The sequence below is a fragment of the Anastrepha obliqua genome, chromosome 3 (assembly GCF_027943255.1).
Source record: "Anastrepha obliqua isolate idAnaObli1 chromosome 3, idAnaObli1_1.0, whole genome shotgun sequence".
NCBI classification, from domain to species: Eukaryota; Metazoa; Arthropoda; class Insecta; order Diptera; family Tephritidae; genus Anastrepha; species Anastrepha obliqua.
The window spans coordinates 76,297,179-76,311,538 of NC_072894.1; the positions used below are offsets into that span (position 1 = coordinate 76,297,179).

The window sequence follows — 14,360 nt, forward strand, 5'->3', positions numbered from 1 at the left end:
AAAACGAACAGTGTCATTTATGTGACAACAGTTCAGCTGATAATAAAGCTGACCAGAATTGAGTGTTTAGTGCGCTGCTTTCCCGAATCCTAAAAGTATGCAATCATTTCAGCTACGCCAACCCAAGAACATGTAAATACATGTTTTAACTTTTAAATAATTCTCAAGTTCTTTGCTTTTTCAGGGTACGGATGAAAGAAATATTAGCAATACCCCTTTAATTTCTATAGCCCAAATATAAGCAACAATGGAATTTAAGATTTTAACAATAAACAGCTGTTAAAAACAAAAGGCTAGTGATCGTTAAATTTATAATCATTATTCGTTAACTTCTGTCCTGTATTTTGTTCTTGTAAAATTTTTGATTTACTGACTTTAGCAGGTCTAAGATTGCTGTAAAGAATAACTATCGAATGGTCAATGATCGGAGTCCGAATAAATATTTTACAACGATGCTATCTTGTTAGAAATCTAGTTAAATTAATGATATTTTTTGTTCGTTTTGTTCTTCGTCCTTAGTATTGCAGCAGTGCCTTTTGTAATTTGTAGCACTTACAAATGTATGTATACTAATACCGCTAATTGTGATTGGTTTTATATTTTTACAATGGTCCAAACACAGCCAGCAGAGAAGTCGCGACTCAAAGCCGCCTTTTAACCAAGAATGATAGAATACAAGATTACGCCTTCCGAATTCGCAGTTTCGTAAGTGCCCATGAATAAACAAGCATAAGGAAGGCGAGTTCTTTGTTTGTAAAGAAGAAGTGTAGGCGAGAGCATTGGAAACCACCAACACAAGAAATAATGCGCACCATAGATACTTACTTGCCACTTGCAAACAAATAGCATTTGGAGGCTTTTTATTAATTTGTGCTTTCACAATGTAGCACACAGCACTTACGTTTTCATTATTTTCATTAGTTTAACAATCAAAAATCACAATACTACCAAGCCATTCACTGAATTTCCACAAACATGTAAATTCTCCTACTTTTGTTTGTTTTGTATTGCGAAGGAAGCTGACGTCAGACTTGTCAAAATCGGGAAAAATAAATTGGCTGTTTTAATGGCACCACCTAAGGTACTCAATTCGCCTTGCCTAATAGGCACACACTTGCGGCAAATAGTACCTATAGTGCTGCCAAGTCCCGGTGTATTCTTTCATTCTTGCTGTCAAATGTTTTAATACATCTACCATCTACGTTTGTTTATTATTTTGTTATCACTTTGTAAACATGTGCGATTTCTTGAACGAATTTGAGCTGAAAAGGCCCCCACAGCTCACACTGCCAATTTTGGTTAAAAATGCTCCTAATGGTAAGCTCTATCGCTTTTTGTCATATATATAATAATTAATTATCACATTTCTGATAGTGCGAGGCTTACAGGCTGCCATATATCAATATTTCCGGCAGTACCGGCCACAGGAGGCTGAATTCGCCGAAGCATCTGCTCTATTGGGAAGATTAATGGCACGCCGAAAAAACTCCTTTCATGGTATGATGGGATTTCGAGCTGTCGTCAAATGTAATACAGCGACGTGCAGATTACTGCGCATTGATCTTCCGCGTGAACTTGAATTATTTCAAGGCTCTGTACCTGATTTCGCACTCAGCTCCTCAGATACATTGGAAATGCCAACACAAAACTGCTTTGACTATGTATTAGTACGTATACTAAATGTACAAGGAGTTTATTTACGGATACGAGAGTGCTGTTTACAAGCAGCAGAGTATTTTGCGAAAATGATACGCAACAACTTCTTTATGGATACCTCCACATTGCTCTTGGCAGTACTAGCTAAGCTTTACAACCTAAGCGCATTATTAGGTAATAAATGTATTGAGCTTTATAATAAATTACAACCGATGCGAAGGAAATTTCCTGTGACAGCAAAAAGTGTGTGCCATGGGTTAAGCCTGCCGGAGCAACTAGAACGTTTCTCAGAGAATCAGCCTTTAGAAATACATAAGGCTGAAAACATATTTTTAAACGTTGAAACTCCTTCGCTGACAACACCAAAACCTCTTACACCAGTACGCACTTTTAAACCGATAAAAAGACAAAAGATCCTAGATGTAGGTGTAGAAGTAAGCAGAGGGACTGCATCATCGCCTCAATGCGCTTTCAATGCAGACCTTGAGTTAGTTACAGTAGAAACCACTAAACGTTTCATTGCATCTGAAAATGCGACGCGGAAAGAGTCCTTAAAACAGAGCATAACTAAAGATATATTGCCTCACGAATGGATAGGTGCAACGCGTCTATTCGAGCGTAAATTATTAGCTAATGAGCACAAGAAAGCTTTGAGTATTTTCCGAAAATTTATTGTAAGCAAAATTACTTAAAATAAATTATAAATAACAAATTATATAAATTGTTTGCTTTATTATACTAATGAGCCGCACACGGTGGATGACACAGTACGAATTACCCTAAGATTTTGCGAATGAAATTTCTGTAAAAAATACTTTATTACAAAACTAATACATTTGATAGTATATTTAAAAATCGAAATTACCTTTGTAAACTTTTTAAAGTTTTTAATGCTCTTGTTACAATTATTTTTGTCGTTCTCATTATTTGCAAAACTTTTGCTGTTTAAGTCTCTTTTATGTAATAAAGATTTTGGGTCCAACAGTTTTACGACGCATCCACCTTCAATGGGTTCAATTACATCTTTGCTATCACCTGCCACCCCTGGATCATTCATTTCTTTTTTTTGTATGTCCACTTCATCTTTAAATTGCTCTGCTTTAATAGATAAAGCACTTAGTGAGCAGTCGAGCCAATCTGCAACACTAATTTTTGCCGGCAACTGTTTTGGCTTTGGCATAATTATTTGGTTAGGTTTATTTTTTATTACGGGTGGTTGGTTCCGTATATCAGCATCAACAACATCTTTAGAATAATTTTGCTCATCAACAACACCGCCAAAGTTGAAGAGGTCTTCATCTGAGTCACAACCGCCATCATTCAAAGTTCGTACTCTCTTAGCATTATTTTTATCATCATTTGAGTTACTTTTACCGCCGAAACAAAACAAATCATCATCATCACTGTTATCTATGTCAGCAATACGTGCGCGTTTTGCTCCTTGCTTGGAAGTCTCAGGGCCAATTGCAGCATTTTTCTCGGCTTGGCCTGCATTGTGCACATCTAAGTTGGGTACTTGCGATTTCTCTAGAAAACCCGACATATTAATCACGGCTTTCCTAGACATTCCCTTGTGAATTGCAACGGGCAATTGGTTATCGCAAGATTTAGGCGTTCGATTTGCACTGACCGTAGAAGATGTCGATGTGTGAGTTGATTTTGTACGCAGTCTAGTTTCACGCTCAATCGGTGAATCTCTCTTCTCTTCCAGGTGCACTTTCTTAGCCGCAAAATTAAACAGCTCATCATCTTCGCTGCCCAATTGAGAATTAACAACTTCGTCTCCGCTTACTTTAGTTCCTCTTGTTCTCTTACGTTTATTGGCGTCTTGTACACTTTCGGTGACTTGGAGTGAAGACATTGGCACATTATTCGAACCATTTTCTTCTGGCTCAAAAGTTTGTGATTCTATATCTACTGATCCAGTTTGTTCCAGGCAGGTCCCTGTTGACCCAGCGGGTGATTTGCTTGTTAAATCTGTGCTGCACGAGCTTTTGCGATCAGTTTCTGGTATAAAAACTTCCGTTTCGTCCATATCTAATGGATTCGAAATATTGGGAAAATCTTGAACAGAGCACTGCGGTGCATTAGATTCTATTGATTTGGAAGCGAGATCGAAGTTTTCGTTCGCGTTAAAGCTGGGATTACAATACCTTTTCGTGGAACACTGTATCAACGCCAAGCCAATCTCGAATTCAGGTACAGTTCGTCGCGAATGAAGTTTAAGGAAGTCTTGCATGTAGAGAATGGCATCATTTAATGAATTAATTACATAAAGATATATACATACATATGTTATATTATTTACATAAAAATCAGTTTCTATCTCACCTTCAATTGTGTTAATGGTTTGCGAACTTTGTGATTCTGTAGACGGTACATACTGAACAACCACCACATCATTTCGAACTAAGAATGACTTTTGTATACCTACATTTAAATGCTTACTTCTTCCACCAGCCTTCTCCACTATAGGAGCATATTTCTTAAAATGATGGGCATGTAGAAACACAAATGTTAAGTTGTTAAACAGAAGCTTTCTCTCTTCACGATATTTTAAATCGAAATTCTCAGCATTCGGTGGCATGTAAGATTCGACTTTAGGCAATGATCGCCGTCCACGGCGCGCCGCCTGGACTACATTATACCAGTAGTCGCAGGTCACAATAGGTTTCGAATCCAATATTGCATGTAAAAGTTTTGAGCACAAGTAAATTTCTGCCAAAGTTAGATGTGTGCATGTATCGTCCCAGTCGGCCAAAATACAACCTCCGAGCACCTGAACGCATTGCTTCAACTGCATGGCGAGCTCTTTAGGTAAAACTGATATCGAAATAAACGGTGTAATATTTGATACAGTCCAAATGTTCTTTAAAACTCCGAAACGTATGCGATCACCTTCAGCTAAAGTTAAACGTTTTTGTTTAGGTATCACCACACCTTTAGCAATGCCATCGTTATGGAAAGTACCATATTTAGAGCCCGCATCTTCAAGCTCAAGTAATTCTTTTATTTTAATTGGATCACTACTTTCAGCATCTTTTATTTGCGTTGTTGTAAAATGTATAAACGCATGAGTCCGACTAATTGAAGAATCGTCTGTAATTACCAAATCTGCTCCAACGCGTCCTACGGTATACTTCGACTTTTCGCTAATCACAATGAGGACATTTCCTATTTGGAAAAGTATACATACATGGTTTAAATTTATTTCCAACAATTTTAGTTGTGTACTCACCAGTTATTGTGTTCGTAAGAAGCCACATTTTAGAATGGATTTTTTTTTTTTTAGGTTGCTTCAATGCTTCTGAGCAAAGATTGAAGACTTATTTGGTCAGCTTAACAGCTAAAACTCCAACTGCAAATATATGCTTTCTTTCACTTCCAATTTTAGTTTGACTTATGTCATCTGCTATAGGTTTACTTGAATTTCTTTGAGAAAGTTAATGATGGTAATGGAATTTTAAATGCTTGCAAAATTAAAAATTTGCACAATAACTTTTGGGTGAATTTCAAAACAATTCACAAATGACACGATTATTGCCAGGTTCCGTAATTATCTGGTGTATTTTGGCTTTTACGAATAAGTCAAAGCGAATTGAAAATGAAGATGGCATTTTCTCAAGTCTGCGATTTGACAAGTCTGACGTCAGCTCCCTTCGCAATACAATAAACAAACAAGCGGAGGACAAATTGCATGTATGTAAAAATTCAGTGAATGGCTCGCCAATATTGGGAATGGTAATTTTTAAAATAAATAAACTAACGAAAACGAATGGCCATGTGTTAAATTGTAAAAGCACGAATTAAGATAATGCCTCCAAGTGCAGTTTCACCATTCCTTTCGCCTACTCTTCCACTTCACAAACAAGTAGTTCCCCTTCATTTTGTTCGTTTACTCATGGCGCCATTAAAAAACAGTTGCTTTATTTTTCGCGATTTTGACAAGTCTGGCCTCAGCTCCGTTCGCAATTGAAAACAAACGAATAAAACAATAATAACATCTTTGTGAAAATTCAGTGAATGGCTTGGTAGTATTATGATTTGTGTTAATCTAATCAAAGTAATGAAAACAAAATGCCGTGAGTTAAATTTTGAAAGCAGAAATTAAAATAAAGCCTCCAAATGCAGTTTGATTGCATCTTCCACCGTGGCAAGAAAATATGTGTGTGTGCGTATAATTCCTTATATTTGATTGTTCCCTTGCTTTCGCCTACTCTTCTAATTCCTTTAATAATTCCCCTTCCTTTTGCTTGTCTATTCATGGGCTCTTACGGCACGACTTATTCGGATGGCATTATCTCCTTCTCTATCATTCTTGGTCGCAGACGATACAGCGAATTCGGAAGACACAACCTTGTATTCTATCATCCTTGTAACAACACCTTGTATAGACTCTACTGTGACCAAGGTGGATTTAATAAGGTGACAGCATTCACCCAGCTGAATTTTTCGCCGTAGGGATGGCTTACGTCAAAATGATATGCTTTGTTTGTGTGTATTGGTATGTTTACATTCGTATGTTTACATTTGCTTGCTGATTTTGACATGATGCTTGCACCAAACGCAACAACAAAACATGTAGGGTTTTACTTATATGTGTTTGCTGTCACCTGTAATAAATTCGCCTTGACTGTGACAATTAAACAAGACAAGTCTGTTTACAATCCGCGTTTTTTTACAACACCGTTGTGATTAGCATTTACTTTGTAAAAATTTAACAGAAACCTCTGTATAATGGCGTCGTTGTCAGGCGTCCGCGTGAATCTTTTCAATGAGAATTTCCTCAATGAGTCTGAACAGGACGCTAACTCCGTGCTGACCGAACTTGACAAAGGCTTGCGTTCGGCGAAGTTGGGCGTACAGTGTGAGGCCATTGTGCGCTTTCCTCGGCTCTTCGAAAAATATCCATTCCCAATATTAATAAACTCCTCATTCCTAAAGTTGGCAGAATTCTTTTGGAATGGTTCGAATTTATTACGCTTCTGGGTACTGCGCGTTTGTCAACAAAGCGAAAATCATCTGGATAAAATACTGAATATCGATGCATTTGTTAAACGCATATTTATGGTAATACACTCCAATGACCCTGTGGCGCGTTCATTAACTTTGCGTACTTTGGGTGCAGTGTCTCGGGTTATTCCAGAGAAGCAGCAGGTACACCATGCAATACGTAGAGCACTCGATAGTCATGATACAGTAGAGGTGGAAGCTGCAATTTATGCAAGCGGTCAGTTTGCTGCACAATCACGCTCGTTTGCGATTAGTATGTGCGCAAAAATATCTGATATGATCGAATCATTACAAATACCAGTACCAATGAAACTACAACTTATACCTGTGTTAAGGCACATGCATCACGACTCGAACACGTCTTCATTGGTAAAAGATCTCTGCTTGAATTTGTTGCCAAAATACCCGGCTGAAAGCTTCGTAGTTGCTATACTAGATTCTCTAACGCAACTTTCGGCACGTACATTAACTGGAGTTCCGGACCAAGTAAAACTGTTGCTGGACTTTCTACAAGACAAGCGTAAACCTGTTCGGGCGCAAGTGTTGAAGTCACTTACCCAACTCGCTGACCCACAGTGTGTACATGCCTGGCCAAAAAAGGTTATGAACGAACTTATAGCGAAGGCGCAAGCTTGTGAGGATTCACGGGAACAATACCTCTATCTGAATATTCTGCTTAAACTCTGTGATTGTCCTCTGACATGTCATGTGTTGTTAAATGAGCAACAAGAATCTGTGACAGAGTTGTGCCTTACGTGTATTTGCTTAGACAACTATGCTACGGCAAGTCAAGCGATGTCAATCTTAGCAGCACTTATGGCTTATTCTGGTGGCGATAAACAAATTACATCCGATATTATGGAAATCGTAAACTTACATATGGAAGGTTTGATTTTCTGTATGGTGGGTGAAAAGGAAAATGAACGCGAGCTTAAAAAAATACTTTGTTGTGGTATCAAAATAGCTAGCGTTAACCTTGAATTTGGCACAGAATTTGTAAATATGTTAGCTGATTTGATTACCGAAGAAGTGGAATATCCACCTCGTAATGCAGAGATGATGTGCGATGCATTAGGAGCTCTCGGCTCACATTTCCAATTGCGGAAATTCGCTGACATGGGTTTGACAGAGGGAGAATCGATGGACCTTGATGACATCCAGCCTACAACTTCAGCACAAGCTGCTTTATCGGCGCAAGCAAAAGTCGGGACGGCAGAAGTGGAGACACAGGCTGAGGAGCCATCAGACGCGCCAACGGTAAGAATGTAATTATATGTCCATATTTAATTCGCATTTTTCCTGTTAGGGTACTACATATCAGTCATTACTATAGAAATAAATTTAGTAAACATTTTTAATTTTCCCAGGATAACCCAGTCTTGAATCGGTTGCTTTTTATATTACATAAATTAAACGCGATTGTGGACGCTGGAGCAAATACAGATCAATTACATACAGTCGAAATTCTAGCTTCAGTAGCTCTGCAGTCTATGCTCGGCTGTTTCATACCTAAGGAAGTGATAGAATGTTTTGAGCGTTGCTGCAGCAAAATTAATTGTTGGAATCAATATCGCATAGCAAGATCTGCAAGCCGTTATGGCCAACATTACCTCGCCGCATATATATTTTCCAAAATATCACAGTTCACTGTGGTAGACAAACTACATTTCTTTTTGATGGGCCTCGCACAAATGGGAAGAGCTGAATGTATACTAAACTATGGAGTGGAGTACGAATTTATGCGCGATAACTACGAGCAATGTGCACCCACAACGACAACGAATAATACACCAGAGGATCAAACGACAACTGGAACAACAATTTCTACGCTGAAACAAATGCTACTAATGCAACGCTTAGAATCTGCAATTAATTTGTATTGGCAGGCCCTTGCAAGTCTACGTGCCAGCTCGTCTCCTGCTAATCCTCTTACTTTTCAATTGGAATATCTGAAGCTGCGCGCTCAATTCTTACAGACCCTTTACATGGCCGTTACAGTGAAGAATGCTCAGATTATTGTACCGCCTCCAGCGATTGCGGGAAGCTTAGCGCAGAATTCACGAGACTACTTGCAAAAATTCGGTCATGTCACTAATCAGTTGCGTAAATTAGTAAAATCTTTGAAGAGTTGCGAAGAATCCTACTCACGCCTCTACAAATCTGCTTTCGATGCAGATCCTGTAACGTTGGAATTTCTGGAAATAGCTGAGTACCAATGTGCTTTATTCGCACACATTGTTGAAACAATCTGTTATGCAACGCCTTCAGATCCACCTGCGTTCTTAACAACCGGCCAATGTCCTGAGACGCGCTACTTTGCGGCTTGTTGCCATCGCATGGAAAAAATGCAACGCAATTTACCACAAGAGCCATCTAATGCAAAAACAATAAGTAATCGCCACTTAGAAATTATTTTGTCTGAAATTGAATTGATCACGAAGACTCCAATCTGCTTACCGCGTTATTTCTTCCAAGTCTTACAATCAACGCAAATTAAACTTTCTGTTAGTCCACAGCCCCGCAGTCCTGGCGAGCCTGTGCTTGTTCAATCCGGTAGCAATTTGGTAATTAAAGTAGAAGGCGTCATTCAGCATTATGGCAAAAGACGCTCAATGTATCGGAGTGTGGATGCAGTCCAATTGACATTAACATCACAACTTGTTACGCCTCGCCCTGCTAGCGAGACATCTAAAGCCTCAACGCCTGATACAGTAACGCTTACACAAACGGTTAAACCACAGCGAGACTTTTTGACAGGTAGCTTTCTCTTGCCCATTTCAAGTGGAGGGCAATGGCAGGTTACTTTAGAGACATACGTCATCGATGAGAATGGCATAACATGGTGCACTGGGCCGAAAAATTCAATGTTGGTGCGATTATTAGAAGATCCGGCGAAGGCAACAGCACCAACACCATCGACTTCAGCGCAGGCAGGCCAAACACGAAGATTTTAAAACGAACATCATTAGAATGAAAGTAAGAGAATTTCATTGTTTTTATTTTTAAAAGCTGAAGTATTTAATAAACACACATTTGTAAGTGAGCTTAAAAAGTTAGGAATATGACACCTTTACTCGTTTTTAATAACTCATTAAACTGTTAAGACATTTTCTTAAATAAAAATTTAACTACTCGTACTTATTTTTGGAAAGGATAGTAGTCTAAACCTGTGTTGTACTTAAACTTAGGTTTTTGTTTGCGTTTTGCTATATCTATCATTTCCTGCACATCTTTGCGGTATGCCGGTGGAAGCATTTCTTCATGCAGGGTGCATTGGAATTCTTCCGGTTCTTCAATTTTAAAGATCCTACGCCGTACAATATCAATGTCACGGCCGAACTCCTCCATAAAATCACTTATCTTCGCTGGTGCTGCATCAAAGGATATGGTGAAGTAGGTTCCTTCGCGATGCACTACTCCATGTTCACTGATTTTATATGGTAGCATCCGCGTACCTAAATTTTCCAGTTTTCTAATTACGCAGTCTCTATCCAAAATCGTTTCGGCAGTGCGTTTTAATACGGACACAATCTCCGGCTAATTTGGATGTAAGAATTTGTAGTTAATTTATTGAAATGAAATGAGTCTATATATAAGATACTTACTCTGGACATTTGTCGCAATACCAATGCTAATTCATAGGAAGGCATTTTTAATTTATTACATTAAAATCATGCACGAATAATGCAGCACCAACAGCAGTGTTATGAAAGGGAACAAAATGGAAAAGTAACCTCAAAAAACAAATAGTGAAACAGTAATGCCGAACCCTCACAAAATACCCTCAAAACTAATTGGGGTAAAAAGAAATTAGACGATTATATAGGAGGAAACGGAAGTATTTATATATTATATATATATATAATTGGCGCGTACACTTCTGTTAGGTGTTTGGCCGAGCTCCTCCTCCTATTTGTGGTGTGCGTCTTGATGTTGTTCCACAAATGGAGGGACCTACAGTTTCAAGTCGACTTTTCATGAAGTATTTAATAGTATTATTATTTCCGAAAATGGCCCTCTCATTATATGCCGACATTACGCGAATATTGCCTTATTCTAATATGAAATTAGAATAGAGCAGGAAAAATTTAGTACTTTAAAAATAATATTTTTAATATAATATATATTGAATATAATGAAATAAAACGATTTACTTCGATTTCTTTGTAACAATTAAGTTTCTGTGCAACTATTTTGACGCACTTGTGTACACAGATAAATAATAAAATAGTGCGAGTACAACAGTTTGAGAAAAGATAACGCTACCCTATGAGTATGATGAGAAATCAAAACGAAAGTTGAACACCTCTGGTACAGGGCGGAATAAATACGGTATTATTGCAAGAAACGAAAACGCGATAAAATGGATCTTACTCGGAAGTGAATTACGGTAGGTTTTGTAATTGTTATGTAATAAATGCTTAAAAACAAAGAATTAATCTAGCGATCATTGTCCAGCATATTCTGTATCCACTTTGCTAAAGTTAGCAGATACTCGGGAATGTTGTTCCAATGGCTTCAAGCACATGTAAAAAAAACTGGGAATTCTGATTAGCAGGTATGCCACAATCGCAGCCTATTTATGTCGAGAGACCACAAAATAAAACACTGCAGCAAAAAAGAAGGGAGAAATAAAAAATGTCTTCCAACTCTACAACGCAGGTTATATAAGAGGAGAGTAGCACAATATCCATATCAACTCTTACGGCTACAATGTTGTTGTAGCGGTTTACTTAGCGATGTCATCGGTCAAGTCATCGGTTATCGTCATCTATCTCATCCAACAGTAAGCTCCTTTCGAGAAGAAAGTGTGTTGGAGTCTCCGGGGATTCATCCTAGAAACAAAAGGAGTTAGCGGACCATTTCCCAATCCTTGCAGATGGCTGCGCAATCTGTAGTGACCTGTGAGAATGGCCGTGAGCATTCTCAGATTGTCCTTAGGAAGGGTTATGAGTTGCCTGAACCCCATATATTATACCCCTCAGTAAGGACTTCGCCTAGTTTGATGCGAGCTCGCGTCTCTTAGCTTTAACTCTTCGCTTCTAAGCTTCTCCTTGATGGTACATTGTCCCATGGTTATATTAATTATCAATGCAACTGCTACTTTCTACCCAGTTTCACCCCTATGCCCTGGGACCCATATATGCCGGATAGGATTGTGCATTACTAGCAAATTCAGTTTCTCAAAAAGTATTGTCGCTCAGAATGGCAATTATCTTATACCGGAGGTTTATGTTTAATAGACAGATGGCATACACTTCCGTCTGGAAGATGGTGTGAAAAGTTACCCATCGGGTGAGACGGTTTTGTTTTGGGTTCACATGTTCCAGCGCTTATCCTCTCAGATGCCTTCGAGCCATTTTTATACCAGTATAGGGCACGCTCTTGGAATTTCCTTTCGAGAGAAGGAGTACTGCAGCTTACTTTATCGCCCAGTCCAATTCTGAATTTCCTTTCAAATTTAATGACTTTGGTGACATCACCCCTGGGGAGCTGCATGCTCAACGATTCCATGCTCATGGATGAGATCACCATATTACACAGGTCGCCCTTGGCTGATTGCTGAATAAGAAGCTATGTCAACTGGAGCATCACCATCATTACAGCTGTGGGGCAAGTGTGCAAACGCTCCTATGATGCACACACATGCTAAGCGCTGAAGCTTAATCAGTCCAGGATAAGGACAAGATACTTAATTGCGCCGACTATTCCAATAGCAACCCCACCCATATTCCCTCATTCCTGGTAGGACTTTTCTTCTGGTGAAGGGTGATAGGACCCGACAGGACCAGCAGGGGATTTGAGGCTGGATAGTCTGTCCGCCGTTGAGTTCTCAACTTTGTTTTTTTGAATTATGATAATCTTACAGCAAATGAGCTATATGAACTTATAGTTATGCTTCGAGAAATCAGATGTCGTTGAGGAAATTGTATGCCTTCGAATTCCTCCGAAAGGTTTTTAAACGAACATGAAAGGAAAACGATATTACATATGCATTTGGCCTGTTCTTTAAACGATTTCTCTGAATTTGAAATATTTTTTCTATTTTTATTTTGACATGGTTATTTTTCATGTATTTAACTCTAATATTTTTTAGCGTAACTTTTACATCGTCTTTCTTCAAAGATTTTTTAGGACAGCTCCTTGTGTAATACATACATCCACATGTGTCTGGATATCACCGATAGCTGATGTTAGGCACAATATCAATAATGCAACAAATATGCACATCTTTGACAGATGTTTGGCCGAGATTCTCTTTATTGCCCGAAAGTTTAAGCTCGTGGCCCTCCGAAAAATATGGTCACGACAGAAAAGCGCTTTTAGGTTTGCTATTGCCTGCCGAAATGTCAAGCTCTATTAAAAGTCACTACCCAAACAAGTGGTACCCACGCATCACATTCGGTTCTGCGCTACCGAACGACCCGGATTTATATCCGGCCAAGGATTGTCAGCGATTGTTTATGCTGCTACAACAACCACAACAGCAATGGCGGCTGTCATATAGATATTATATAACATACTCGTACGAGTGTATTGACATTAGTTATTCAGATAAACCATAATATGCTGCATAAACCTGTTTTTGAATACTTGTAATAAAAACAAAAACATTTTGTATGTAGTAACTATTATTACATAAATTTTATTTCATACTCAACATGAAGTAACAGATCAAATCAGTATACTCATACCTATCACTGTGTATATATTGTATATGATTTATAAATACATTCTAATTTTTTAACGGTAATTAAATGGGAGAAGACACGTTTGTTTCTTTCGTTTTTGGAGGTGGTTGTTTTGTTGTTATAATTTATACTTTAAAGGCCATACCTTTTTAGCAAGGTTTATTGTTACAGTAAATAAATTGTTCTCTCAAAAATAGGTTCTTTCATATTATGCATTAGTGTAAAAGATATATAGAGAAAATTTCTAATCATTCGTTTTTTAAATGTACACATGTATGTATGTAGAAGAATACATATAATATAAATGCTTAATGGCACGAACGAGGCATTCACACCACGCTTATACTATAGTATTGGTGCGTGTGTGGGCATATGCGCCTCTGGTATTTTTATTGTTTGTATAGTTTTAAGTGCCGATTTAATACAATTTAGAAAAAATGCAGTATGTTATTAAATATAAGAATAAGGAGTTTAAGTTAAAAAAATATATATGTAAATGTTATAAAAGTTTTACGATTTTTCTTCCTGTGGTTTATAATAGGGCTTAGATAATACGTTCCATACATCAATACTATAACGTTAAAAAAACGTAGAATGCAAAATTTGGAATACATTTGTCGGTTGTCATTTTTTTTTTGTGTCTATACAAATTTGGACACTTATGGAATGCTTAAATATTAAAATGCCGCAGCGGTCATCTAAGTACCAATGAAATTGGTTAATATCGTACATCCGCTTTACGATTTGCTGCGCAATGGAAGTCGCATTTACATGTGCCGGGTGTTGCCAAAATTGATGCCCGACTGATTGGCACCCTTGTTTGAGCCGTACTGTAGTGAGATGACATTTTGACCAGCACGTAACTGTTCCTCGGAGAAATTGCGTACATTCTTATCAGCTTCTTTCGGACCGATTGATGGCTTACCAAAGTTGTGTGCCTGAAATAGTAAAGTGTTACATAATTATAATGGTAATTTCCGATGTAATTGCAATCAACTC

At 38.1% G+C, this 14,360-nt stretch overlaps 5 protein-coding genes across 6 annotated transcripts in view; 2 read left to right on the forward strand and 3 right to left on the reverse strand.

Moving 5' to 3' along the window:
* The first annotated feature begins 1,201 nt into the window (after positions 1-1,201).
* Positions 1,202-2,348, forward strand: LOC129240732 (uncharacterized). Its single transcript, XM_054876703.1, has 2 exons — positions 1,202-1,317; positions 1,375-2,348. Exons 1-2 carry the CDS (start codon positions 1,236-1,238, stop codon positions 2,346-2,348), a joined length of 1,056 nt encoding a protein of 351 aa, XP_054732678.1. The 5' UTR covers positions 1,202-1,235.
* LOC129240731 (nibrin) lies at positions 2,306-5,194 on the reverse strand. The gene is made up of 4 exons (XM_054876702.1): positions 4,895-5,194; positions 3,988-4,830; positions 2,522-3,888; positions 2,306-2,458 (listed from the first exon to the last, which is right to left on the reverse strand). Exons 1-4 carry the CDS (start codon positions 4,920-4,922, stop codon positions 2,390-2,392), a joined length of 2,307 nt encoding a protein of 768 aa, XP_054732677.1. The 5' UTR covers positions 4,923-5,194; the 3' UTR covers positions 2,306-2,389.
* Positions 5,195-6,306: 1,112 nt separating this feature from the next.
* LOC129241293 (integrator complex subunit 7) lies at positions 6,307-9,820 on the forward strand. The gene is made up of 2 exons (XM_054877542.1): positions 6,307-7,926; positions 8,037-9,820. Exons 1-2 carry the CDS (start codon positions 6,394-6,396, stop codon positions 9,621-9,623), a joined length of 3,120 nt encoding a protein of 1,039 aa, XP_054733517.1. The 5' UTR covers positions 6,307-6,393; the 3' UTR covers positions 9,624-9,820.
* On the reverse strand, positions 9,647-10,391 carry LOC129241294 (probable 28S ribosomal protein S6, mitochondrial). The gene is made up of 2 exons (XM_054877543.1): positions 10,275-10,391; positions 9,647-10,206 (listed from the first exon to the last, which is right to left on the reverse strand). The coding sequence occupies exons 1-2, from the start codon at positions 10,317-10,319 to the stop codon at positions 9,808-9,810; spliced, it is 444 nt and encodes a 147-aa protein (XP_054733518.1). The 5' UTR covers positions 10,320-10,391; the 3' UTR covers positions 9,647-9,807.
* A 2,892-nt stretch (positions 10,392-13,283) lies between these two features.
* Positions 13,284-14,360, reverse strand: part of LOC129240893 (myophilin) — a 37,759-nt gene continuing 36,682 nt past the window's right edge. For both annotated transcript variants that reach the window (XM_054876959.1, XM_054876960.1), the window contains exon 4: positions 13,284-14,299. In XM_054876959.1, the coding sequence (XP_054732934.1) occupies positions 14,129-14,299 (171 nt within the window). In that variant the 3' untranslated portion in view covers positions 13,284-14,128. The remainder of the gene's footprint in view (positions 14,300-14,360) is intronic.

Coding starts and splice junctions, on each gene's coding strand:
- LOC129240732 (XM_054876703.1), top strand. CDS start 1,236: ATGTGCGATTTCTTGAACGAATTTGAGCTGAAAAGGCCCCCACAGCTC. Junction 1,318..1,374: donor GGTTAAAAATGCTCCTAATG/GTAAGCTCTATC, acceptor CATTTCTGATAG/TGCGAGGCTTACAGGCTGCC.
- LOC129240731 (XM_054876702.1), bottom strand. CDS start 4,922: ATGTGGCTTCTTACGAACACAATAACTG. Junction 4,831..4,894: donor TCTTACGAACACAATAACTG/GTGAGTACACAA, acceptor TTTTCCAAATAG/GAAATGTCCTCATTGTGATT. Junction 3,889..3,987: donor AACCATTAACACAATTGAAG/GTGAGATAGAAA, acceptor TCTACATGCAAG/ACTTCCTTAAACTTCATTCG.
- LOC129241293 (XM_054877542.1), top strand. CDS start 6,394: ATGGCGTCGTTGTCAGGCGTCCGCGTGAATCTTTTCAATGAGAATTTC. Junction 7,927..8,036: donor AGCCATCAGACGCGCCAACG/GTAAGAATGTAA, acceptor TAATTTTCCCAG/GATAACCCAGTCTTGAATCG.
- LOC129241294 (XM_054877543.1), bottom strand. CDS start 10,319: ATGCCTTCCTATGAATTAGCATTGGTATTGCGACAAATGTCCAGA. Junction 10,207..10,274: donor TATTGCGACAAATGTCCAGA/GTAAGTATCTTA, acceptor CATCCAAATTAG/CCGGAGATTGTGTCCGTATT.